We start from the raw sequence: 25,976 nt of genomic DNA, 5'->3' as shown, positions 1-25,976 counted from the left end.
GGAACTGCTCTCTGAAGTTTCTGGTTTCCACCAGTTCTGTGATGCAGCCAGGGTTCCTGCTAGTTCTTCAGTTTCCTCATCTTCAACATGGGGCTGTTTGTAGCACCACTTATGCTATGCCAAATAAGCATTTGGTTTTTGCTGTTACCTACATTTCACATAATTAAGCCCCAAAGACCCACTGAAGCAGACAGCACTTCCCATGAGTAGGGGCATCATCATCTCTGGAAACTTCCTTGACTCGGGAACGCACCATGTCACGGAATCTGAAGTACTTTTAGTTTCACGTTATGTTACACAAGCGAGACTGAAAGAGTCATGAGTAGAAAGTCTTAATGTATCCCAGACGACATTGGATAAAAATGACCAAAGGAAAAATTGCAGGGAGCTACGAAGATTAGTTAGGCATTTGCAAACTTGCTTAAAAAAAGGGTTATGAACATCACTCCGTAGCAATCGAGACCAAGGAGAGTAGCGAGGGGCGGCTTGTCCAGGTTTACTGTAAAAACAACCCTGGAGATGGGCCACTTACAGCGGTGATGATTGGGAAGCTGATGACGGGGCTCAGCGAGTGGTTGGCTATGAAAAAGCAGCAGGTGGCGATGGTCCACAGCACCCCTGACAGGAAGCCTGGAACACAAGGGAGCGTACTGGATCTGACATGTTTGTGAAGTAGAGAATGGTATTAGAGCCGGGGGAAGATAGAGTCCTGACTTTCAAGTGAAAAATCCAACTACATCACTTACAAGGCTATAGCCAGGTGTTTAATAAATACTTTATACCGTTGCCTATCAATTCGATATTCAAAAATAGTCAAGTCACTTATGCTTTACTTTATGTAAACGTATGTTTACTTGTGGATATATGTTTCAAACTGAATTATGCTGAACTCTTCAGTGAGAATCTATTATTATCTCAACAATCAGTGACTGGAGGATTTATAACCCCAAACACACTTTCTGTTAGTTCCCCACCCCCTTTAAGTTTTTCAGTAAACTATTTTTTTTCTAAGTGACTACATGCTTTTATCTGTTGATGCTTTTAGAGGCAGTGGGCTCTGAGTTGTTGTATAAATCTTGAAATGGTAGAAAAAAGTATAGTAAAGATGGATGACCCCAATAGAAGATCTTTTAGCACAGGAAACATCAAAATCCATCGACAGTTTTAGGTTCTGTGTTGGTGATTAACATTTTGTGAACAGTTTCATGGTGTTTTTCAATACTTATTATTTTATGGGGAACTGGACCAAAGCCCTTAAGAGAACACACTCCCCCTCCCTTCTTCCCTTCTCCTCTCCCTTTCTTCCTTCTCCTCCCCTTCTAATGGTTATTCAAGTTCATTTAGTGGAGGCTGGCACTTTCACAGCATAGTAAGATTCTTGTGTAGATAATATTTTTTCTTACCTGGTAAGACTGCCTCTGGATACAGCTTCGGCCTATTTTTCATGCTTATACAATAGGCCACAAAGTAGACTGTACTTGTAAGAAAGATGCCACTGGAGTATGCAAAAACATAGTCTAAATCTGTAAACACAGATGACAAAATGCAAACGTCATTCCAGTCACCTCAATAGACCTTAATTTCTGTAACATAAAACATACTCACAGAAACTAACCTTAAGTGTACAGGACCATTAATGGTATTTAGTTATCCTCATTCTCCATGTGTCGTTTGTATAGAATTATAACAAACATTTAAAATCTAGAAATATTAATAAAGTTAACTACAGTGAAATCTATTAGGCTATTTTTCATAGTAGCCCTGGAAACTACGGTAAAAAATGGTGAATATTGTCTAACTATAATATGAAGTTGCCTTTTAAGAAGGAATACACATTCAGCCCTGTCTCTATGACTGTAGACTGGAGGGGAGATTGTGAATAAAAATGGGCACTCATATGTGTCCAAACTACATGGTCTGTTGCCGATGGCAGCTGTACGGGAGATCATAAAGCTTTGGAAGTTATTCCAAGGGCAGCTTTGTCTAACCATTTACAACAAACTAGTTCCATGGTGGAGAATTGTAATGACACATGATGGTGGCTCATCTTGGGAAAGCCTAATATTGCCGACAGCCTGAGCAGATGGGTGCCCTGTGGGAGCGTGGCTAGGACATCTATCTTGGAGTTAATGCTTCTATAATCTATAGTTTTGACAAGGATGAGTGGTGGTTTTGCATGAAAACCTGAACTGCACGTGTCTCTCTTCTTCTAAACCTGAAATCAAATTGTAGATCATAGAAATCCATCTATGTATCCATGGAAGGAGGTAGAGCTATCCATTAGTATCTGCAAAAGTCCTTACCATGGAGCACAAGATACATGTGTGCCATTAAACAAAATACAGTAATGCCCACTGAGGATGACTTTTTCACAAACTGGTATAAAGAGTGTCCCTGTGAGACTGCATCTATACAGCCAGAGTTGTGGGAACAATCCCTAAAAACTCATTGTCTATTTATATAGACAGACAGTTGAGGACATTGTTCATTATATCCCGGGACCAGGAGGGGCTTTATTCCTGAACAGTCAATTGTTCTTAATCTGTCTTCACTGACTTCTGGGGCCGAACTGATTTCCCCTGTGGCTAAGAGAATTCCAAGAGCCAAATTCATGCTTGTTACAAGCAAGTATACAAGTGTTCTACAATGATGTCAAACTCACTTTAGCTCTGTTTGTTCCTTCTGTCTTGTTCTTTTCTCCTTCCTGTGATTAAGTTTTATTTTAGTTATTATCTTTTAAAAAGAAAACAAACATAAATCTAAAAAATATGTAAAACTTTGAATAAAAGAGATCAATAGAGGGTACCCCACATGGGCCAAAGTACAGAAGAGTAGGAAACGGGCTCTGACAGACTCAAGATTAGCAGTCAAGTTCAATCCTCAGCAATAACTCAAGTTCTCCCTGCGGGGACTAAAATGGCCTAGAGCTTGTGGCTTTCCTGCCTCATCTGCTTCTTAGGAGTTCTGTTTCAAATGTCTCCCTTATCTGGTTAAAAGTCACATTGCTTTCCCCTGTCACCTAACCCAGAACTCTATTTTCCTGCTTCCTTGAGTATGTCTTGTTTCCATGGAGTCACGAGACCCCTGCCTGCAGTAGATCCTCCTTTATCTCCCTTCCAGCTTTCCCAGGGCTGTTGTGCAGAATGCGGATCCTGAGATACTAATTTTAGAACTGCAGGCATTATGTTGACCCTTTCAATGGACCACTTTGTGCTTGAAGAATAGTATCCCCTGACTGAATAGGCTTGTGCTTGACATTTACTTGGTTTAAGAACTGTGTACGACTCTAGCTTTTGAAAATCATAGAGTACATTTCCTCCCACAGGTCATTGGACATAAAGGACTCTTCATAGTCTCCGAATCCTAGTGGAAAGCTGGGGTCCCTGTGCTGAGATCCCAGCAGGGGAAATGAATCCTGACTGTAGCTGGTTTCATTTGTATGCTACAGATCCCAATATTCTAAAGGCCATCGTCACTTTTACTCCTGGTGCCTTCTGTTCCACCACTTACAAAAGGAAAGACATATGCACACAGCGGCACGGATGCGGCCATGACGCCTTTTCTGTTAATGATGGAGCATCAGTGAATGGGCTTCACTCACCATACTGACTAGCGCCCGCGTATATGCTCTCGTTTCTCCTGCTGTGGTCCTTAATGTAAATGATTGGCACAAATGTAGATCCATAGAGTATTCCAGATATCACTGCAAGGCTGCAGCCCCTTAAGAAACAAAAAGAAATCCCTGTGAATCCTGGCCAGAGGAAGTGTTTTCAACATACAAACAGAACCACAAGTAAGGCTTTCTTCAATATACAGATTTTAAGAACTTTCGTAGAAGCTGCCCCTCTGTCTTGAGGCCTGTGACTAGGAGAGTCATGAAAACAGAATGTACACTTAGTTTACTGTGTCATGGTGGAAGGACATGGCAGGCAGAGGGAGTAAGAAATCTATACTACAAGTGGTAATTACTCACGAGCTGAGAGGATTGCTATCCTTGGGTCATTTGCCCTCCAAATAAACTAATGTATGAGGTATTTGTGGGTGGACATTGTGGTCCTCAAGTTTCTCTCAAAAGCGTACTCCAGGATCCATCATGGAACCATGACAGACTAAGGACAATGAATTTTTGTTTCGGTTGAAGTGCTAATTGAGCCTGAGAATCTGAATAATTTAGGTTAAAAAATTCTGTTCTGAGAATAAAAAATGTCTCATTTCAAACAACTCTAACTCCTTGGTCTTGAGCACTGGATGCTTGAAATGGGCGTGGGCATTTGCAGAGATGTGGAAGTCAGGGAGAAGATGGCAATTTTAGGACAGTCACTCTATCTTCATACAAATAATGACTTAAAAGAGGGAAGCAGTTTTAGCAAGACCCCTGCCTTCAATGCATGGTGGTCCCCCTGTAATCTCGGAAAGAGAAACATTGCAAGCTTGAAGCAAGTTCGGAATGCATAGAAAGATACTGTTTCAAAAATGAAAAACAAAGTAAATAAACAAAAAATCCCCTAAGCCTAAACACAAATTCATTGTCACTTGTAGTGTTTTTATTTAAGGACATTTAAAGGACGTGAGAGTCCAGAACTCTCTGTACGTGTTGGCAATATATCCCACATACAATGCAGATCCCAAACTTGAATGACGACAAGACATCTTGGCTCTGAGTGGACCAAACACGTAACTAGGTAAAGAATAGTGAGAATTTCTTTTTAGGTGGCGCTTGGGCTGGATCCCTGGGCCTCTCACAGCCTAGGTGAGCACTTTATGGTACAACCTTTGAACTATAACCTCAGCACTGAAACTCTTTCCCTTCACAAACATTCCCTTAGTGGGAGACACTCTTTGTGAGAAAAAATTATGAAAAATTAAAAAAATACATATTTTTAGGAAACAGTTTCATTCTGAATGCAAAAATGGTAATATGCCTTTTCCTTCACAGCTTGATTAGTTTTCCCTCATCCTTCATTTAATTTTGTCCAACATGTACTCCATGGCTTCTTTCCCACTGTGAAGACAACATATCTGATGCCTTTAGATTGGGATGGTACAGCTCAGTGATAGTGTTTGACTAGCATGCACAAGACAAAGTGTGTCACCACTTCATGGTCCCGGCTCCACAAACTTCAAACAGCCAAGGTTTATTATTCGGTCACAAATGGACTTTAGGAGCCCATTCCCAATGGAGGGATACTATTGCAGCCCAGACACGAAAGGAGGGCCTGGGCCCTCCCCCAAATGATGTGATGGACTATGACGATCTCCCGTGGAGGGTCTCACTATCCCTGGCGAGTGGGTGGGGGTGGGTTGGGGGTTGCGGGGTTGCTGGGAAGCATGGGAGGGCGAGGGAATGGGGGATAGATATGTAAATAAGGTTCTAAAATAAAAAACAAGCAAACACAAAATAAGGTTGCCTTTGTCACTGGTTAACCTGTCAGATATACTACAGCATTTGGTATTCCTTGAGGCATCTAAGCTAAATAACCAACTTCTATACCTAAAACTCAGAGGTATGGAAAGAGCAATCCCTGCCCCGATCCACAGGAGGTGGAAATGAGTTTTTTGTCATCATTTTCTTCCTGGGATCAGATGAACAAATAAAACACAAAATAAGTAAATAAATAAAAACTCCCGTAAACACATTCCTCTGGGTCCTGTTTCAGCCAGACATACACACAGCAAGAGAATGAGAAGCCCTCTCGCCTTACACAGTGCGGTGGTACTTGGTAGAAAGCTTGTCCACCCAGGAGGAAGCAGTGCAGAGGTCTTCCGTTGTGTTGATCACCTGTGGGGGGTCAGAAGAAACACTCGCATTCAAGGGCCTTCAGCATACAGGTTCAGTGCCACCAAAGGATGGCCAGGCTTTTCTCCCCTCCCAAACGCGCCTTAAACAAGTCACCTAGGGGCTCTGGGAGTGCTGAGCGGCTCTTCTGACTCTGGCCCTCCAGTTTCCCACTTTATTCTTCACAAATTTATGTGTAGGTATTTGATAAACTTAGCTCTCATGGTCTTTAGTGCATTTTAATAGACTGTAAAGAAATTAGAACCAATAAGAGCTCAGACTTTCTACAGTGGAGTGCAGTATGCGTTTTTATGTCTCTTCTTCACCCAATAACATTATTTTAATGTTTTGTTTCACTGAATTAAAATATCTCTAGGCACATTTCCAGTTTAGAGTAATACTTAAGTTGAGGAAAACCTGTGAACGGGTTTGAAGAAAATTTTTTCCATTTCTATTATTAACTGTAATCTTCTGTGCCTTCCGGCTGGCGTATCCTTGGTGTCCATAGGAGCTAGATTTGAGTTCACTGTCCCCGCTGAGTCAGGGTATCCTCAGTTGGTGTTGTGGGTCTCAGGCTTGTGCCTGCATCCTTATCCATCCTGACGCTTGCCTCTCTTTAATCTTGGTTGTTTGTACCCCTTGACCCTGCCTAGAAGATCTAGTAGGCCTACGGTGTGTCTCTTTTCAAGTTGTGTTAATTTTGTTTATACACTTTGTTCCTTTGTTCAAAGGGTGGTTAGCTGGGAGGCATCTAGATCCCTGGATCAGGTGAGGAACACAAGAGCATCCTTTTGGGGCCAACTCATCTTTTTTCTTGAAGCAAACAGTGCTTATGAATGCCCAGGAATTAACATCCCATCTCTTTCTTTTTCCGGTCAGTTTAATGAAGGTACCAGCCATCTTGTACGATGGAGGTTTGCATAGGGGAAGAAGGCAAGGGGACAGGAGGAAGGGGTAAGGGCAAGGAGACGAAGCTGCCAGGGAGGGCTCAGAAGGTGGCAAGCAGCCAGGAAGCCGAGTAGATGGAGGGGATGGCCGAAACTGAAGGTTCCGGGCAACGGGAGCTGGCCCCTCAAGCAAACTTTACAGTGGGACCCCGGACACCTGGGCCGTGCCACGTCTCTTAATGTTGGCCCTGTTCAGCACTGGTTGGCTATTTCATATCAACTCATATTCCTCACGGTCAAAACTGCCCCCTTGCATATTTTCTGTTATTGTCATTAAGCAAAACATGATAAATAAAACCATAAATGGAAAGAAAATCAAGTCCGTTTCCTACCGGCACACGATCTCACCGACTGTCATTAGCTCCCTCTGCCCATCCCTTCCTTCTGTCTACGCCTCAGCCTCCTGCCTTCTTTTCCCAAGTGACTCTCCCATCTCTCTGCAGGGCTGTACAAAACCCGAATGTATCATCAGTGAAAAAGCTGCATTCGTATGTGGGGATCTATTGTCAAAAAAGTCCGTCTCGTGCTTAGGAAGAAGTGTCGCCATGGAAACCTGACCCACTTCTGATAAATATGCTGAACTATATTTATAGGATGAGGGATGGAAAATAACGCATTCTTACGCGTATGTCAGAGTTTTGTTTTGTCCTTACATCCCGTGGTAGTTTGAATGAAAATGGCCCCCCAAAGGCTCATAGGGAGTGGAATTTTTAGGTAGTGTGGCCTTGTTGGGGGAAGTGTGTCACTGGGACTGGGCTCCGAGGTTTCAGAAGCTCAGGTTAGTCCCAGTCTCTCCCTCCCTCTCTCCCCCGCCCTCTCTTCCTGCTGCCTGCGGATCTGGATGTAGAACTTCTGGCTCCCTTTCTTGCACCATGTCTGCCTGTGGGCTGCTATGCTTCTCACCGTGATAACAGACTAAGTCTCTGAGCTGTAAGGCAGCCCCAGTTAAATGTTTTCCCTTATGAGAGATGCTGTGGTCTCCCCGTCACTTCCTAGCAATAGCAACAGGAATGAAGACACATCTCAGTCTTAGGTTTCAAATCCAGTTGTTCCCACACAATACTCACCGGTTCTGTCATCAGCGGTGTGTGGTCCATACTGCATGCATTAGTCTCAATTTCACTTTTGATGAACAAAAATGTGATAGCACTGCAGGAAAATACATTCCGGTGAGATTTCATAGCATAGCACATGTGTGTGTGTGTGTGTGTGTGCGCGTGTGCGCGCACACACACACACACACACACACACTTGCATCAATCTGCCTTATTTTTAAGAGAAAACAAAACTTAAATTGGGTTCTGATAATAGAATTACTTCCACACACACCCTGTTGAGGGCCCTGCTGTCTCTTCAGAGCCCCATTTTCTTTGATGTCCTTTATTTAGCAGGATAAAGAACAAACACATGAACCTTCCCCTAAGTTTGACCTTTGCCCTGATTTCCCTGTTTTAGTCAATGGTCTCATCTTTTTTTATGATTCTAGCTTGACTTTGATATAACACTATGTGAAAATAAAAATGAACAAAACCCTGATGTATTCATCATCGATTATAACAATAAAGTCCAAAAAATTTAACAATATCCACAGTTGGACAACTGTAAGGGATGGCCATTTCTACATGACAGTGACATTTGTGGTGAAGTGTGCTTTTTCTGGAGGAAAAACTAGAAGACTGATACTGTCTAAACCGTAAGTATTTTACTTTTCCCCTCATTGGTAATAGCTGTAGTTCTCCAACTCAGGAGAAACAACACTCAGTGATGTCATACAGAAAGCCAAATGATGGGATACTACATGGCTATAGTCAGGATGGCTTCAAAGCTATGATATAGAAAGAACTCCAGGGTGTAACTTTAAGAGATAAGAACACCTATGCCTAAGTCTGGTTTTTCCACCACTCTTAAAGCACTGTCTGCCCATGACCAACATCTCTATAGCAAATGCCTTACTTACTTTTGGATGAACTATGCAATGCATTGAGATATTAAGAAAACGGACAACTTTGAAATATGCTGGATATCCATTTAAAAATGCCTTTTAATGCATTTTCGTGTTAAAAATTAAGATAGAAATCTGTCAGAGTGTATCTGGGTTCAGAGCAGTGAGCAGCACGTGCTGATTAAGACATCAAAATGCACGTAAGCAACCCACTCAGTCTGCGCAGTGCTCCTTGTATGGACATTTTTAGGGCTGACATTTGGTATTGGATAAGCAACTGGTGTGCTCTTCCCTGGAGAACTCTCTGACTGACTGAAGCTGTAGTCTTCCCTTCCTATGTGTCACATCCCGACTCTTCCTTTTAAAACGTTTCCAGGCGCACACACAACCCATAATCTCCTCTTCCTGGCCAGTGAAAGAAGAGCTGAAGGCAAAGCCCTCCCAGAGTGGTCCCCATGGATTACCCCTAGATTTCACAGTCTGAGGGCTCGTCACGGCATGGGCCAGACTTGTGACTGAGGTTGGGTGGGGGAGTGTACAGCACCCTAGAGAGAGGTGACAAGAGCCACACACACACACACACACACACACACACACAGAGAGGGAGAGAGAGAGACCATAGCCACATCTGTAACCAATGGAACTATATTTCATTTCTTCACATTACCAAGATCTCTAAAGTCATTCAATCAATGCCCTTCAAAATGAACCAAAAAGCTGTTAAATTAAACTAATTAGATAAAAAGATTCCTGCAGTTCCACCCAGCAGAGCAACACAGATGGGACCGCAGACCCATCTCTTAACAGAGCTATGAAATTCCTTCAGTGCATGACTAGGTTAGTATTAATTGAGCCACCAACAAATGTCTCAAGGGGCAGCTATGTGTGACTATAATAGTTTGGGTTCTAAGTGCCTCCAGAAGGCAGTGCTAAAAGTTTCTGGTGACTGGTCTACTTGCTGCGGGGAAGCAGTCAGCCTTTAAGAGATGATGGGGCTCAATCAGAAGTTGGGAGGTTAGGGGCACGCCTTTAACGGGGCTTGTTGGGTCTCTCTGCCTTCTCTTTTGTTCCCTGTGGTAGATGGCTTTGCCCCTCCACATTCTCTGGTCACCCTGTGCAGCTTCCCCAGAGCTCCCAACCATAGGACTGATTTATCATAACCGTTCACTGAAGTTGATGATGTCTACTACAGAGCAGATAGTAAATAACAATGGAAACCACTCTACCTGTGGAGCTTAAACCGTGTGTCTAGACATACAGACTCTTAAAGCATTTGTTTCTCAAAGATTGCTGCGAGCATTACCCCGTCTTTCCAGATGAAGGAACCAAGGACTTGGGGAAAAGATCTGTCCGAGGTCATATGGGTAGACATGGCAGAATATGAGTAACCGATTTGTAATGTTAGAGAAATTTTTGTTTTTCTAAAGAAGAAATTTGGAGAGTACTTAATGTATTGGATAGGCCGACTTTAAATTATTATCATTAAGTTAAAACTAGACATGCTAAATTAGAATTTTACATTGTGCAGAAATTGTCTTAGAACTATTGAAAGCTAGAATTCCACGCGAACTGTATAAGTCACACAAAACTGTCTCTAACCAAATGTGTCAAGAATTGACAGTTTTAGAATAAGCTTTGCTATTCGCTCCCAATTGCCTAGGGACTACTCTCTAAGGCAAAATTTCAATGACAAAGAGATTGTTCCAGAATGTGTCTGGGGAAAAGCACCGTAACTGGAGGAAGGAAAATACATTGTTCTTTCCCTGAAGACTAAAAAATTACTAAAAATCTTTTTGGCAATGCTATTTGTTATGCGCTGCACTGACAGTGGATATAAATGGAACCCAGAGAGAATAGGTGACTGGATTTAAGGTGACCTAATTCTTACACGCCACTGTGTAGAAAGTCAAAGTCATTTCCATCCCCACTGATATAGTAGGTACAGGTAGAGGGAGAGACGTGGAAAACTAGGTATGCAAAAGAGAACGTGTGAGGTGAGAATGTGCTAACTCAGTTGAAAAAGAATGAATGGGAGAACAGGGCAGTTGAAGCTGGAATCAGGGGTCTGCACAGTTCTGCCTACCTGTGGTCAGCCATGATCTGGCATGCTAAACTCAAGGTACACACACTCCTACACTTTAACCTGCGCACTGCCCTGCATTGCATGAAGCTGTCTCCTTGTCTGAGGCCAGGGCCATGCATTAGAGCCTCTTTGCCAAGTTAACCGCCCCAGAGAACTCCCCAGTACTTAGTCACTTGCAGTCCCCTTGGTCAGATCCACTATAGTGATTTGCAGCGCTGGATTCAGCTAACCTGAGCACAAATCACAAGAGTGGTGAGCCAGCCTGGCAGATCCGATATGCCAAAGAGGACCCATTAGGTGTTCTGTTTCAGTGAAAAGGTGAACGTTCTCAGCTTTTAGAGAAAAGGAGAAAAAAAAAAAACCCTGCACTAACAGTGCTAAGATCCATAGTAACAAAGCTAACACATGAAGTTGTAAGGAAAAGGTATTTCTGCTAGCTTTTTACAGCGTTGAGACTATAAAGGTATAGCCTTGGTGCTTAGTTAAGATGGATAGAGCATGAAGCTGCAACGTTTGATACGCCCTGTTTTTCAGGCATCCTCCTTGGATGAGGAGTACTGTACTAAACAGAATCAGCGACCACGCCAGGGGCATACAGGGAACCTGCAGAATGCTGATTGGATAGCGTGCTTCTGTGAGCAAACTAACCTAATACAGCCTGGCTCTCCTTCAAGAGCAATGTACTATGATTCTCTATCTAGCATAGACACTGAAATCGAACTTCAGAGTGGTTAGGTGACATTTTCCAGTTTCTCAGAGTGTTTAGAAGCCAAAAACTGGAGTTCTTGATCCCCACCTCATTTGGCATTTCTTCTTCTGGAAATAAGGCCTGTCTTTGAAAATTAAGAACCAGGAAACTTACATAAAATTTACAAAATGTAAGCTTAAAAAATGCAAGGACATCAAAAGCTTTAGAGAACAGGGCTGGAGAGATGGCTGCTCTTCCAGAGGATGCAGGTTCAATTCCCAGCACCCCCATGGCAGCTTACAATCATCTGTGACTGCAGTTTCCAGGAATGTGACACTTTCTTTCTGCTTTCCTTAGGCACCAGACACACACACGAGGCACATACATGCAGGTAGAGCATTCATACACATAAATAAAATAAATACAAAGCCAGTCTTCAGAGAGCTCTGTGAATGGCCGGAAGTGGTGGTTGCAGACCTTACTACTGACAGCCCGGCTCCAAAGTAATTCAGCATGGGGTTTGCCACTTCCTTCACATCCATGCCAAACCAGCCAAACCTGGGAACCCAGAAGAACATCACATTAGATACTGCTAAAGTGCTTTAGGGCATTGCTAAAGAGACCAGGCTGGGGGCTGCCGAGCGAAGAAGTCTTGGCTCTTGCATGCACTGTACAGCTTTGGATAAGTTACTTACTTTTCTACCATGTGCCTCCAATTTCCACATTAAAGTGGATAAATAGTAGCTGAGGCATGGTGGTACATTCCTGCAATCCCCAGAGGTAAGATAAGAAGAACTCAGGGCCAGTCTGGGCTACAGCACTTAGGAGGCAGAAGCAGGTGGATCACTGTGAGTCTGAGGCCATCCTGGTCTACATATTGATTTCCAGACAATCCAGGGCTACATAGTGAGATCCTATTAAACAAACAAAACAAAACAGAAACAACAACAAAAACCAAATAACCTAAAACCAACAAACCAAACAGATAAACTACCATGGGGAAATGTGTGTGATTGCGTGTGTGCATGAGTTTGTGTGTATGTGTGTGATTGCATGTGTGCATGAGTGTGTGTGCGTGTATGTGCATGTGAATACACATGTATCTTAATGCTGGGGGTCAAACCCAAGGGCCCTGCAAGTTTAGACGATGCTCTAACACTAAGCTACATTTCAAGCCCTTCTATAATACTTGAGGTATTTAAAATGACTTCTCGATTAAAAATTCCTATTCTCTGACATCAGTTTACATTCTTTTTATTCATCACGGTCTGGCTTTGTCATAATCATTCATCGTGAACAGCTATCCAAGGGTAAGGGAGCCAGGCAAGCAGAAGAAGTGAGGCAAGGACAATGCTCTCTGTTCTCATCCCCACATGTGAGAAGCACAGGTGATTCTAACCCTAGGCATCACACATTGTTCATGGAACTTCCATGATAGTATCGTGTTCCCATCCAGGCCATGTGTGAAATGGGAAAGCCACAGCAAATTCAGCAAGTACCACCGGGACACAGGAGGTTCAAATCTGTCATTTTAATTAGCTTAAGTTTCCATACAAAGGCCACCTGAGGCGTGTGACAGGCCTTTTGGACTGCACAACTTTCTAGCTAGCCCTAGTGTTATGGTGTGGGTCTCCCTTCTTTCAGCTGCTATACTGTAAAAGCAGCCACAGACAATGTTACTTAAATGCTTGCGTACGGCTACATCTCCGGAAACCTTTACCAAATGCTCGGGAGACGGAGCCACAGACTGACGCTCTGTTCTCAGGAAAAGCATCTGCTTTAGAACTGGTACCTGGCTGGAACCCGACCTTCAGCATTTCAGCCTCTTCGAGCGTCAGCTCTCTTCTAGTGCTCTCCTCATGTAACTAAGAATGACGTGGGGAGGATGCACACTAACATGTCTATCAAACCATCACGCAGTAGAGAGGGCGGGGAGACTTCTGCCGCCTTTCTCTCTCCCTACTTGTGTCCCAGATACAGATCTTCATTTTTTGTTTTGATTTCCTTTGCTATGTCTTGGTTACTTACAAAGAGCTTCAGACATAGTAGACATGGCTACGTGTTCCAGCCATCATCTGAGACTAAGGATCGTGTTATTTCTCCCGATAGGGCAAAACCCCAGTTTACATTGAATTCAGGGTGCAGGAATCTTAGCTGAGATCATTTGAATTGTGTTACCTTGAACTTGCCCAGCCAGTTAAGGTATTAAATGATCCCCAGATGAGGATCCCAAGACCTAAACCGATGGTTTTGATAATTGGGACGACAGCAACGTTCCCTGTAGATGCAATACGCAGGAAAAAAGGGTTACTTTCAGTTCAACGGATGCATTTCTAAGTTAAATTAGTGTTTTCTAACTTAAACTTCTGCCCCAACTCGACTTTAGAATGCGCTCTGCACTTAGTGGCTGTTTTTCCAGATTCTCACAGTCATTGCCTTATGCTCTTGAGGGTCACTCAGGGCCAAATTCATTATTGTGTTGGATGTTGTCACTAGCATGGTTGTTATAGCGACAAGGTCTTGCCATGTTGCTCAGGCTAGCTCCCACTCTTGCTCAAGAGATCTTATCCCGACCTCCCCAGCAGCCGGGACTGTGGCTGTTCTATGCTACCCATCTCCTTGCTGCTCTTCGTAAATCAGACGACCTTCTCTGCCACCTGACTCAGCCCTGCAGTCACCTACAGGTTTCTTCTCTAGATTTGTGAGCCTCCTTTGTCTCTTGATTTCCCCTGTTGACCAGGGGCCCGTGTCTCTGTAACACAGCTCCAGTCTAGAGCAACTTGAGTTTCAGAGTTGTGCTATGAACTGCAGAAGAAATTCTGCAAGTAGGTGTCCTCCACTGTGGGACACCCATAGACTCACATGGTACCCTGCTCCACTTATTTTCCCTTTGAGACGTTCTCCTGGTCAAGGTGTTGGTGTCTCCTTTCTAGCCACTTGCAGTGAAGTCCTTACACCTCCCTCTTCTCTTTCCCCTGTGCCCAACCTGTAACATGGTGACATTTCTCAAGTTTGGCTGCCTACTTCTTCACCTTGAGCACAGTGGAACCTGCCTGAGAGACAAATGTTATCATGTCTGTAAAGATCTGTGCAATGGACCAGGGTGGTGGCACATGCCTTTAATCCCAGGACCTCTGAGAGTTGGAGGCTAGCCTGATCTACATAGATAACTGTGGGAACACCAGACCTTGAGCAGAGACCCACTTCCCCTTCTGCCTGGGAGTAGGCAGCTGTAAGACAATGTTTACTAAAAACATGTTTACTAAAAACAATACAATGCCCGGGGCAATAAGTTCCTGGAAAAGGCCTGCCCACGGAACCACCCTGACCTCGACCTTGTCCAAAGACTAACCGCCTCTTCTGACATGCCCAGATCAGTTTTTGGTGTCAGAGCAGAACCAGCCAGGGTAGAGGAGAGAGCAGAAGCTTCTCTGGAGGGAGCCTTTCTTAGGAAGTTTTCTTGAACCTTTTTGGGGCCTGTTTAAAGTTTTCTTTACATTGTTGAACGAGTCTCTGTGTTGTCAATCCCCGACACCCTCCGCACGTTCTCGGACACAGGCCGCGCAGCTGATGCGGCAGATAACTCCAGGTCAGCCAACACTACATAATGATACCTCTTCTCAAAAATATAAACAAATGTATTTTCAAATTATTTAATTAAAATTGAATTTCAAAAATTAAAAAAAATCCTCACATAGGCAGTGCACATACTAAAACTGGAGTGATACAGATATGCACCTTGCACAAGGACACATACAAACTCACGAAGCATTCCGTATTTCATACCAGTTTTGACCCGAAAAATCTGCAGGTTGACAAAAGTGAGATGTGTCTCATCTGCAATTCCATTGGGAGTGGAGGCAGGAGGCTCAGAGCTCTAGGCTAGCCTGGGCTGCATAGGGCGCCTCTGCCTCCAAAAGCCTACAAGGAAGGAGTGAACACCATTCACTCTCCCAATTTCACAGTGTCAACAATCAAAAAGGCACATGTGAGGTATGGTAATGTAAATTCTAGTGGAAATGTAAAGTTATACTTACTTTGATCTCAGATTAATACATCTTATTAAATCATTTAGTTCCTGTGGTAGTTTAAATGTAATTGGCCCCCATAATCTCATGGGGAGCGGCACTATTAGGACGTGTGGCCTTGTTGGTGTGGGTACGGCCTTGTTGGAGGAAGTGTGTCACTGTGGGGGCGGGATCTGAGGTTCCCTATGTTCAGGATACCTCCTAGTGTCTCAGTCGACTTCCTGATGCCTGCCAGATGTAGGACTCTCAGCTACATCTGCCTGCACACCGCCATTCTCTCTACCATGATGATAATGAACTGAACCTCTGAAACTGTAAACTACCACCCCATTAAATGTTTTCCTTATACGAGTTGCTGGGGTCATGGTGTCTCTTCACAGCAATAAAAACCCTAAGTCCCTTGAAGATTCAAGTGGGTAAACATTTTCAATCTTATTTACTTCTAATAAATTTATATCTTAAAGATTTTTAGTAATTTCCTTTGTTAAAATAAAAAAAAAGAGCTTTCCAGGGTGAGTTCATGTAGCGTAAAGAACTGTTTCTGATTGGCTAACTGGAAATACAAATTCTACTATAGAATTAAGGAATTGATAAAGCAACAAAAGGACTTTTTATTGTCTGTTTTCTTTGTCAAATGTTACTCAAAGTGATTTTATGCCTCTATTTTCCAGCTTTTAAGGATTAAGTCTAAAAATCGTGTTAACAAAGGATTATTCTTTAATAAATATGTTCTAATTAAACATCCTGGGGAAAGATCAAATGTATAAAATGGCATCTGAGTTATGCTTTAAAAGGCTACGTTTACTAGTTTTCTACCAGGAACTCACAACATTTAAAGGGGGAAAAATCAGGAAATTTCCAGGAATAGCTGATAGGAAACCAGTACACAGCTCATGTCTGCTGTCTGCATCTAATGACTGTGACTGCTGTGCCTCTTCTCCTGGTTGTGAATACGACTGTGCGACCACTCTCTTAGGTGACTATACACATTACCTGTTGCCCAGATGAAGCCACCAAGCATCGCCAAAGGCCAGAATTTAGGGCAGCGTAGAATCAAGTTGACCACCAAGGCGACCAACCAAATGGCAGCACAGAGCACCCACTGAAGGAACATCCCTGGAAATAAGACAACCTGGCGTCACTTGGCGGAATGTTTCGAGTGTATGCATGCTTATGGATATCCGTAAGATATTCTTAGAAGATCAGACACAAATATGAATGTCTCCACAGTGGGCATGGGGCACATTTATTCTTACAACTACTCAGTGTCATGACTGACCCAATCTCAGATACCAAGAAAGCAAATTTGAACTTAAGTAACTTAGTCCAAAAGCTGTTTAGGTATATTTCTAACTGGACCATCAACTTTAGATGCTTGACACCAAGGTCCTATTTAACATCCTGTTCTGTCACCTGTAGACAAATCCAGACATTTCTGTCAAAGAATTTTGAGAAGGCGGAAGCTTCCACACAGTAATTGAAATCTTGGGAGACAAGTAGCCGCTTGTGACTCGTGCAGTGGAGTTTATTTCCTGTGATGAGACAGTTTTTTACAAGCCCGAGATTTAACCTTCCAGGCCTGTGCTCCTCTGCATCTTATGATATAAGATGCTGCTGGCCACTCACCTAAAGATGAACGTGGCAGTGGCCATCCAAGGCTCCTGTACCATCAAGACTTAGGGATTAAAAGATAGATATCCCACCCTGAATGAAGTATCAGAGAAGCTGCAATGCTGTGTGGCACTTTTGGTTCTAACTTGGAAGACTTTTGTTTATTTCTGTTCATTCTAACAACAAAGCAGAGTGAAAAAATGTCTACAACAAAACAGTATCGGAAAGGGAAAGGAACTTTACGCTACAAGTGAGAAGCTGGAACCAAAAAGCTAGGGAGACTTGAAGGGCTGGGGTGGCTCAGAACAGAACACTCCATTATGTGCAGAGAGAGGCCATGGGTTCAGTTTTCAGAAACACATGGGACACTTGTCCAGGATCGCAAACCCCAAAGCTAGTTCAGTTGCCTCTTCTGGTTATTTTTGGACTAGTTCCTATCAAAGTCCAGGCAAGGAGGAAAGATTTGTAATCCTGTTGTCTAAATAGTATGAAGACCAAGGAACTAGTGAGATTTAAAAATAACTGGGCTGGGCGTGGTGGTACATACCTTTATTCCCAGCACTCGGGAGGCAAGAGGCAGGCATATCTGTGAGTTTGGGGCCAGCCTGAACAAAGAGAGTTCCAGGACAGCCAAGACTACCCAGAGAAAACCTGTCTCCAAAACTCAAACAAGCAAACAGCAAACAAAAGTAACTGTTACCTCTAGCAGGTGTTCACTGAGTAAAAGGAGGTCAGGTTGGCAAAAGCAACTCTTGCTTTCCTTCTCTAGAGATCAGCTTGCACTGTTTTTGCTACACCGTGACATATGCATTTCTAAAAATTACAGTGCTGTGCAAAGCCATGCACTGAAAATCTCAAAACAACCAAATCTGGTTTGGAGAATGACACCGAAAAACTACACCAGCAATGTATTTAAAAACAGTGATTAATAAACACAGCTACCAGTTTTAACTACCTAATTGGTTAAGCACAGTAGCAATACACTAAACACAACCCTTTCATTTAAAAAGGACCGGAGGTTCGTGTGAAGGGAGCAAGGAATGAAACCCGTGGATCACAGTAGGGCTGCTGGAATGGAGGTCTGACATCAGGTGTGGGGGGTGATGCACGACACATGCGCACACGTGGGGATCATGTGTGGGGAGCTGAGCAAGCCTGTGGTCTTTGCCACAGTTCTGCGGCAAAGGATGTGTGTCTGTGTGTGCACATGCGGTAAACTGAGGAAGCCTGGCGCACAGCTTTGTGCGGAGGAGTGTGTAGGTTTTGGCACTGCCACACATCTCTCTTTAACGGCGAGCAGCTGTCTGCATTCGCAGCATGGTTTGTCAGAGAAGAACTTGTTCACCAGTGAACATGCGTGTGTTATGTTCAGCCTGGCCTCTCATGTGTCAACGGTGTTGAAACTTGGTTTTTGAAAGGGTGCCGACAGGGGAACTGGCACTATCGTACCCGTTTTATAAACACAGCCGTCACAACCAAGAAGGCTTTCCAGTGGTACCCACCCTGCTTTTTCGTGAGGCACAACCTGGCCTCCCTGTCCTGACTCACTCCACGATGGACACTGTGGGATGATTTATGTGAGTGCTACTGACTAGATCAATAAAATTTGTTTTTGTTTTTTTTAAGCTGGCATTTTTAGAAGCTAAAACAAAAATGAACAAGTACCTGAGATACTTAAAAACAAGTTTAGGTTTAAAAAAAAAGAAAAAAACAATTACCATCACCCGTGTCGTATTTTTTAAGTGGTACAAAGTTGGAGCCAAACAAGAGAATTGCTACAGCAGAGGAGAGGTAGCCGATGGTGAAGTCTGTTCCGTTACTACTCATGTCTGTTCCGTTACCGCTCATGGTTGCAGGGGTGGCGGACAGAGAACTGTCTCACGTTCGGCCTGTGCTCTTCAAGAGTTTCTGAAACAAAGGAAATAGAATGAAGGTCAGAAGCTGTGGAGCCTGTGAGCCAGTTGTGATCAGAACATGAAGTCTAGTGAGGAAAAGCAGGCTAAGGCTCCCTTTTGTAGATAGTCAGGTCGTTACGCAAAAAAACTATCACTTACGCATGATACTCACAATTTGTGTTTTTCATTTGTTCTACCAATATTTTTTATCACTAACTTATAGTAAGATAAACCAAGTTTTTTTTTCTCTTAGAATTTGAAAATCTAACTTTTTACAAGGTCTGGATCCAAGATTTTCTACATTATAACAATTATTCTCCTGTAGACTGGCATGATGGACACACTTCCGGCTTGGATTTTATTTTAACTGGTGATGTGTCAAATCTCTTAAAAAATATTGCTTTTTAAATGAAAGTTAAAGAAGACACAGGGAGAGGGCTGGCACAGCGGTTAAGAGCACTGACTGCCCATCCGGAGGACCCAGGATCAATTCCCAGCACCCACATTCCCAGCACCCACACAGTAGCTCATAACTGCCTGTGACTCCAGTTCCAGGGGACCTGACACTCTCACACAAACATACATTCTGGCAAAACACCAATTCACATAAAATAGAAATAAGTTTTAAAAAAGATACAGGGAAAATTAGCCTGGCCCCTGCACAAGGATGACAAATTCGTGGAGCATTTGATAGTCTTAAAGTTTTTTTTTAATTTTCTCAATTAAACAGTAACAATAAAATAGAAAGCATAAAGGGAGGCACTCATGTCTCCTTCTGACCTCTGTCCATGCACTCATGGGCATGCATGCCCACACACATACACTACACACACACACATACCACACGCACACACATACATATATCACACACACACACACACCACACACACATACATCACATGCACACACATAAACCATATGCATACACATACATACACACAAGAAGAAAAGGATCAAACCCGCCAATAACCAAAAGTTGGATACTTTTCCGGGACAGCGTTTGGAAAAGCCTGCTGAACACTAGTTACTTTGTCAGCTGTGGAAGCTGCCCAAGAAACCGCACCAGGCACTTCATCACGTGATTGCACAATGCCATTTCAGGGTTATACTTTACGTACTGACCCTTTGAAATAACCTGTCTGAAACAGAATTCAGAACCATATAAGGTTTTTTTTCCTCCCAATTTAATAGAGTGACAACACACTGTGGATTTCTGTTGAGGAAGGCGCCTCCAAAGCCACCCTTCCTTACAATTTTAAGGGAAAAATATTCAAAGTTCATGCATTGTTCTTTATGTGATTTTTTTTAGGGAATACAGAATGTCTTGACATTATTATGGAAGATTTAGCAGGAAACACAAACTACTCCAAAGCACAATAAGCTTTAGAAAGGAAAATGCCTATTTGAAATATATATATAATGCCTATTTGAAATATATATGTGTGCGTGTGTGTATGTGTGTGCTTTCTAAAGCACAATAAGCTTTAGAAAGGAAAATGCCTATTTGAAATATATATAAATATGTATATATTTATTTAAGAATATATATGTCCATATATATTCTTTAAAAACATATGGTGCATATTGAGATGCAGCTAAAGACACTGAGGCCTATTTAAAAAGTGACACAGTGACACTATTTACTACTACTATAGTGCCTGTAGGTTCAGAGAAAGCTTATGAGGAAAGCCGCCTACCAGGGCTACTTACTACTCAGGGGTTAAGAGGCAAGAGGGATGTGGTCTTGGGAAACACAAGTAAGTGGCACATGCCCGCAGTTCCAGCACTCGGGAAGCAGAGGAAAGACCGACCACTCTGCTCATGGTCAGCTGGACTGCCTGACTACGAGAAAATCCCACCTAGAATAGACGGATAGATAGAGAGATAGAGGGATAGAGAGATAGAGAGAGGGATAGAGAGATAGACAGAGGGATAAAGAGATAGAGAGATAGACATCAGGGCTGTTAAACACAAGGCAGGAGCTATTTGGAAAGCTGCCATGGGACTGAGAATACAGGGTTAGGAGCTAAGAAATAATTGTTTCTATTTTAATTAAAACAAGCAAAGCAAGTACACCGGAGAGAGGACAGCGCCTAACCGTTAAACCAGACAGATTATTTTGCAGGAAAGAAGGGCTCCACTAAGGGATGTTGATGGGCAGCCCCAGGTATCAGCCTGCATTGAAAGAGTAGTTGGTAGTGCTAATCAGAGCACATGACCCCATCTGACTGCTGAGTCAACTTCAGTTATGGCCCTCGGTAAATGATGCTGGGTTCCAGCACACAGCAATCGCCCATTTCAAAAACCGTGTGATCTAATTCTGTGTGTACTGACAATCTCAGGCAACCACCATGAAGGCTCCACCTCTTTCTAAATCAGTGACATTTCTGTGCTAAAAAGAAGAACGGTTACTCAGCCAAGCCTTTATTCCCAGTCCCTTTTAACATAAACTACTCCCTTAAAAGTCTTATTGGTAGCAGACTATATCCCGGCACTCAGGAGGCAGAAGCAGGCTGATCTCTGAGTTCAGCGCCTGCCGGGTTTACACAGCTAGTTCCAGGCCAGTCAGGACTGTGCTAGTGAGACTCTGCCCTGATGTTATTTATTTATTTGTTTGTTCATTCATTCATTCCCTAAGTTAGATCCATAGCGTGTTAGGCATACAATAGTTGATTTTCATTCTCTCACTCTCTCCTCCCATACTAGGCAAGTGCTCTCTCTGCTCAGCTATAGCCTCAGTCCTTAGTTTTACTTTTTTTTATTTTTAATTGTTATTTGAGACAGCCTCACAGGCTTTTCTTGATGGACTTTAAACTCATTCCACAACACAGGCTTCAAAATTGTGATTTATTCCCCACGTTCATTCAAATGTTTTTCAGGTTTTAGCGGGACAATAGAGCCATAAACATCACATGGGTCCGGTAGCACCTGACCTGCCCTTCCGCGTTTACCTTAGGCAGGATGTCAACCAGGCAGCAGCCATCTCGATAGCTGAGCATTTTCCGGGTTTCAGCATTCATTGGTTGACAAGTCTCAGGTCCAAGTATCTTTTAAGGTTTACTTGTTAAGTGACCACTGATTATTTTACTTCCCCACGTTAATTCTTTCTCTTCTTTACTGGTGTGTCTGCTGCTTTTTCCACTCAAAGTTTCGAGCAGCCCTTCCCCTCCCTTTAAGATAGTATGAGCGTGCTCAGATCAATACTGCCTGCTCCAGTTCAAAGATTTCATTTCTGGTTTCCTTTAATGTCCTCCAATCTGGGGGCAGCTTCGGCCGCCTTGAGCTGACGTCACCAGTGCAGGCACTTACTTGCTCGGAGAGTTTTCCCAAGGAGCCAGCTCCGGGGTAGTCCGCAGACCCAGGTGACCCGGTGGGTACTCACTGCGCGGCCGCCCGGTCCTAGGACGAGTGCTGACTTCCTGCCGGCGACTGAAGGGAGACCAGAGTCCCCTCCCAGGCAGAGGCTCGGGACACCCTCCCAGTGGAGGGCTGGAGCTCGGTCAGGTGACCAAGGAGTCATCAGGCTCCCTGTCAATCAGCAAGTTAATCAGACAGGTTCTGTGCTCTTCAACAAGAGTCCGGCTGGCAGCAGCTGGTCACCTACTCTGAAACATCACATCCTTATTTGTGAGGTTTGTGGATAAGACAAAAACAGAGGCATTTCACGCGGCTGCGAGAAACGACCAAGTTACCCCAATTTGTTCTTCCTTGCTAGGCAATTGCTCTACCAAGTTGTACTCTCCTCCCTCTTTTTTCCTTTTTAATTTTTGGGACACCTCTCACAAGGTTGCTTAGACTGGCTTACACTCAACTCCAGAGCACAAGTGGGCTTTACACAAGTGATCCTCCTGACTCAACCTCCCTTGTAGCTGGGATCATGGGCCCGGACAAAGGCATCTAAACCGTGTGTGTGTGTGTGTGTGTGTGTGTGTGTGTGTGTGTGTGTGTGTGTGATGTGTACTAAGTGCCCTGTAGGACTGTTACCTTTGTGACTTGCTGGCTCATTGCAATGGCCAAGAAAGACAGCTTTAAACAAAACCACACACTGGAGAAGCTAAAATAAAGCTTGGCCCAGGAGTCGATTTCTTAGAAAATGTCCTGCAGGAGACTTTAGTGCGAAAGCAGGCTGTTAGTCATATTCTAGATCAATACTTGTCCCACCCACCTCATCAGCTATAGGAATCATCAGGGCGATGACTTAGAGGACAGACTCCTGACAACGGATACAGACTCAGAGAAAAGAAAGCAGCCACTAGTGTACAATGTGAATTTGCCAGCATTGAACCTCTTCAGTGGCTGAGAAGTGTGTGTACTTGTGTGTGTGTGTGTGTGTCTGTGTGTGTGTGTGTGTGTGTGTGTGTGTGTGTGTGTGTGTGTGTGTAACCTCTCTTAGGCAGTGGGGCTCTCTCCAGGCACTAGTGCAGCAATGAACACAAGACCAGAACTTGACGATAAGGAAGTGCTAGGGTCCGCTCTAGTCTGAGTTTAAGGCAGGCCTCCTGGGGTGGCACTGAGCTGACACCAGCTATTAACTGGTTGGTGCAAAAAATTAAGACACAGTCTCCATGACAACATACAGCACAAAGCAGCAGGTGCTGAAGCCAAAGCGTCAGTAAGTTACCCGGGCAGCCTTGCAAAGATAAACCAGTGTCACTATGCCACACAAGAGGTTTTCAGTGGAGAGCAGGATATCTTGTCTTGGAAGAAGATGCCATCTAGGACTGTTACAGTCAACACCTAACTTCAAAAGTCTAGAGAAGAGGCTGGCTTTCTTGTGAGAGCTAATGCTGCTGAGGATTTTAGTGAAGTCAATACCCGCTTATTAGGAAGGGAGCTAAATCTACCTGGCCTGTGCCCTAAGAATGGAGCAACAAAGTCTGGATGTTGGCAATTGGTTTGCTGTGTGATTTACTGACTATTCTAAGCTCTTAGCAGTGACAGGGAAGAAAAAAAAACACTTTACGCTTAAATACCCAGGCACTCTCTTGGAAATGAACAAGATGCCTCCTAATGCATTATCTGTACTGTAACCCACAGGTCAAGGGATAATTTTGAGTTTCAGGTCTCATTATTCAGGGGATAGATTTCATAGTGCTGTAGTTGCCACTAGGTAGTATATTTTTTCTTATGCAATATTGAAAAACATTTAGAAAGGCTTCACCATTCTGGTTGATATTAAGGTCAATTGTGATTTATGGGGAAATGTCAAAAATATCAACATGAACAGGAATTTAAAAGGAATTGGTTCCAGACTTTGGGGGAGAGCAGTTGCTATCTTGAGACATTAGTGGAAGAGGAAATGCATGGGACAGAAGCCCTAAGAGAATTATAATAGAGATGGGGCCTGAAGATGCTTCCAGAATATTATAATCTCATGACAAAACTGGATCAAAGACCTCAGTATTAATCCATCCACTCTGAACCTCATAGAAGAGAAAGTGGGAAATACATTTGAACACGTGGGCACAGGAGACCACTTCCTAAATAAAACACCAGCAGCACAGACACTGACAGCAACAATTAATAAATGGGACCTCCTGAAACTGAGAAGCTTCTGTAAAACAAACAACGTCGTCAGCAGGACAAAATTACTTCCAGCAGAATGGGAAAAGATGTTCACCAACCCCACATCTGACAGAGGACTGATCTCCAAAATATACAAAGAGCTCAAGAAACTAGACATCAAACTACCAAATAATTCAATTAAAAACAAGTACAGATATAAACAGAGGATTCTCAACAGAACAATCTCAAATGGCAGAAAGAGCCGGGTGGTGGTGGCGCACGCCTTTAATTCCAGCACTCGGGAGGCAGAGGCAGGTGGATGTCTGTGAGTTTGAGGCTAGCCTGGTCTACAAGGGTTAGTTCCAGGACAGCCTCCAAAGCCACAGAGAAACCCTGTCTCGAAAAACCAAAAAAAAAAAAAAAAAAAAAAAGATGGCAGAAAGACACTTAAGGAAATGTTCAACCTCCTTAGTTATCAGGGATTTAGTTACAACATTTTCCGTCATTTATATCATTGTATCCTAGTTATATTTACCCTGCCCACTCCTCTTCAGTGTCCATCTGATGAGAACAGGACATAGGGATTGACTAGGCAGTTTATAAGCAGTCCCAGATAAATTCTTGGTTTTCTGGCCAGGAATGTCTAAGCCCGTGGTTCTCACTGCTCCTAATGCTGTGACTCTTTAATACAGTTCCTCATTTTGTGGTGACAGAAACCATTAAGCTATTTTCCTTGCTACTTTGTAACTGTAATGTTTCTACTGTTATGAATCGCTATGTAAATATCTGTGTTTTCTGATGTTCTTAGGTAACCTCTGTGAAAGGGTCATTCCACCTACAAAAGGAATTATCTACTTGTAAACCAGCACCCAGCCTGAAAGCTATATCTGAGGGTTGAACTGAAACTCCGGTCCAGGCATTGTTCCCTTCTGGTGAAGATTTAGAGTCAGATGCCTTGATTTTAATGGTAAAAATGGATTATATATTTATTCCTCAACTGCAACTCATGTCTTAAATGGGTTTAGGGTAACCTTTCCAGAGTGGGGCAGGTCCTGGATATTTGATCACACTGTGTGAAGATGTGTCTCTGTCCTTCCTTGCCTATCTAAAGCTCCTACTGATTAGTTTAATAAAGAGCAGAAAGGCCAATAGCCAGGCAGGAGAGGATAGGCAGGACTTCCAGGGCGAGAGAGGAACTGGGGGCGGGGATCTTGCTAGAGGGACTCGCCAGTCAGTGAGACTCTGAGGAAGTCAGATGTACCATCCCTAGGAGAGGTAACAAGCCATGTGGCAAAGTGTAGATCAATATAAACCAGTTAATTTAAGTTTTAAGAGCTAGTTAGGAACAAGTGGAAGCTAAGGCCAAGCTTTACTACTCAATAAAAAGTCTCTGTGTCATTATTCAGGAGCTGGTGGTCCAAAGAAAGTCTGACTGCAGGGAAATCTTTGTTGGTGCTCTGCATAGTCTCAAGGGGAATATAATTTAATGGCCTGGGTGGAG

At 43.3% G+C, this 25,976-nt stretch overlaps 1 protein-coding gene and 1 pseudogene across 9 annotated transcripts in view; one reads left to right on the top strand and one right to left on the bottom strand.

The window, feature by feature from the left end:
* The window catches only part of Tmem144 (transmembrane protein 144), a 48,189-nt gene that overhangs the window by 16,393 nt on the left and 5,820 nt on the right, over nucleotides 1-25,976 (bottom strand). For 4 of the 9 annotated variants that reach the window (XM_040752616.1, XM_040752617.1, XM_040752613.1 and 1 more), the window contains exons 1-10: nucleotides 22,280-22,437; nucleotides 18,794-18,983; nucleotides 16,458-16,580; nucleotides 13,615-13,714; nucleotides 11,914-11,994; nucleotides 7,791-7,872; nucleotides 5,703-5,779; nucleotides 3,602-3,720; nucleotides 1,404-1,523; nucleotides 533-630 (exon numbers count right to left, since the gene is read on the bottom strand). In XM_040752616.1, coding sequence (XP_040608550.1) covers nucleotides 533-630; nucleotides 1,404-1,523; nucleotides 3,602-3,720; nucleotides 5,703-5,779; nucleotides 7,791-7,872; nucleotides 11,914-11,994; nucleotides 13,615-13,714; nucleotides 16,458-16,580; nucleotides 18,794-18,923 — 930 coding nt within the window. In that variant the 5' untranslated portion in view covers nucleotides 18,924-18,983; nucleotides 22,280-22,437. The other 5 variants (XR_005879513.1, XR_005879512.1, XR_005879514.1 and 2 more) reach the window with 3 other exon arrangements.
* LOC121142490 lies at nucleotides 19,572-19,668 on the top strand (annotated as a pseudogene).

This window comes from Mesocricetus auratus, unplaced genomic scaffold, assembly GCF_017639785.1.
Source record: "Mesocricetus auratus isolate SY011 unplaced genomic scaffold, BCM_Maur_2.0 Super-Scaffold_100009, whole genome shotgun sequence".
In the NCBI taxonomy this organism is placed as follows: domain Eukaryota; kingdom Metazoa; phylum Chordata; class Mammalia; order Rodentia; family Cricetidae; genus Mesocricetus; species Mesocricetus auratus.
Note: the sequence above shows the minus strand (reverse complement) of the source record. Positions and strands in the feature narration are given on the sequence as shown.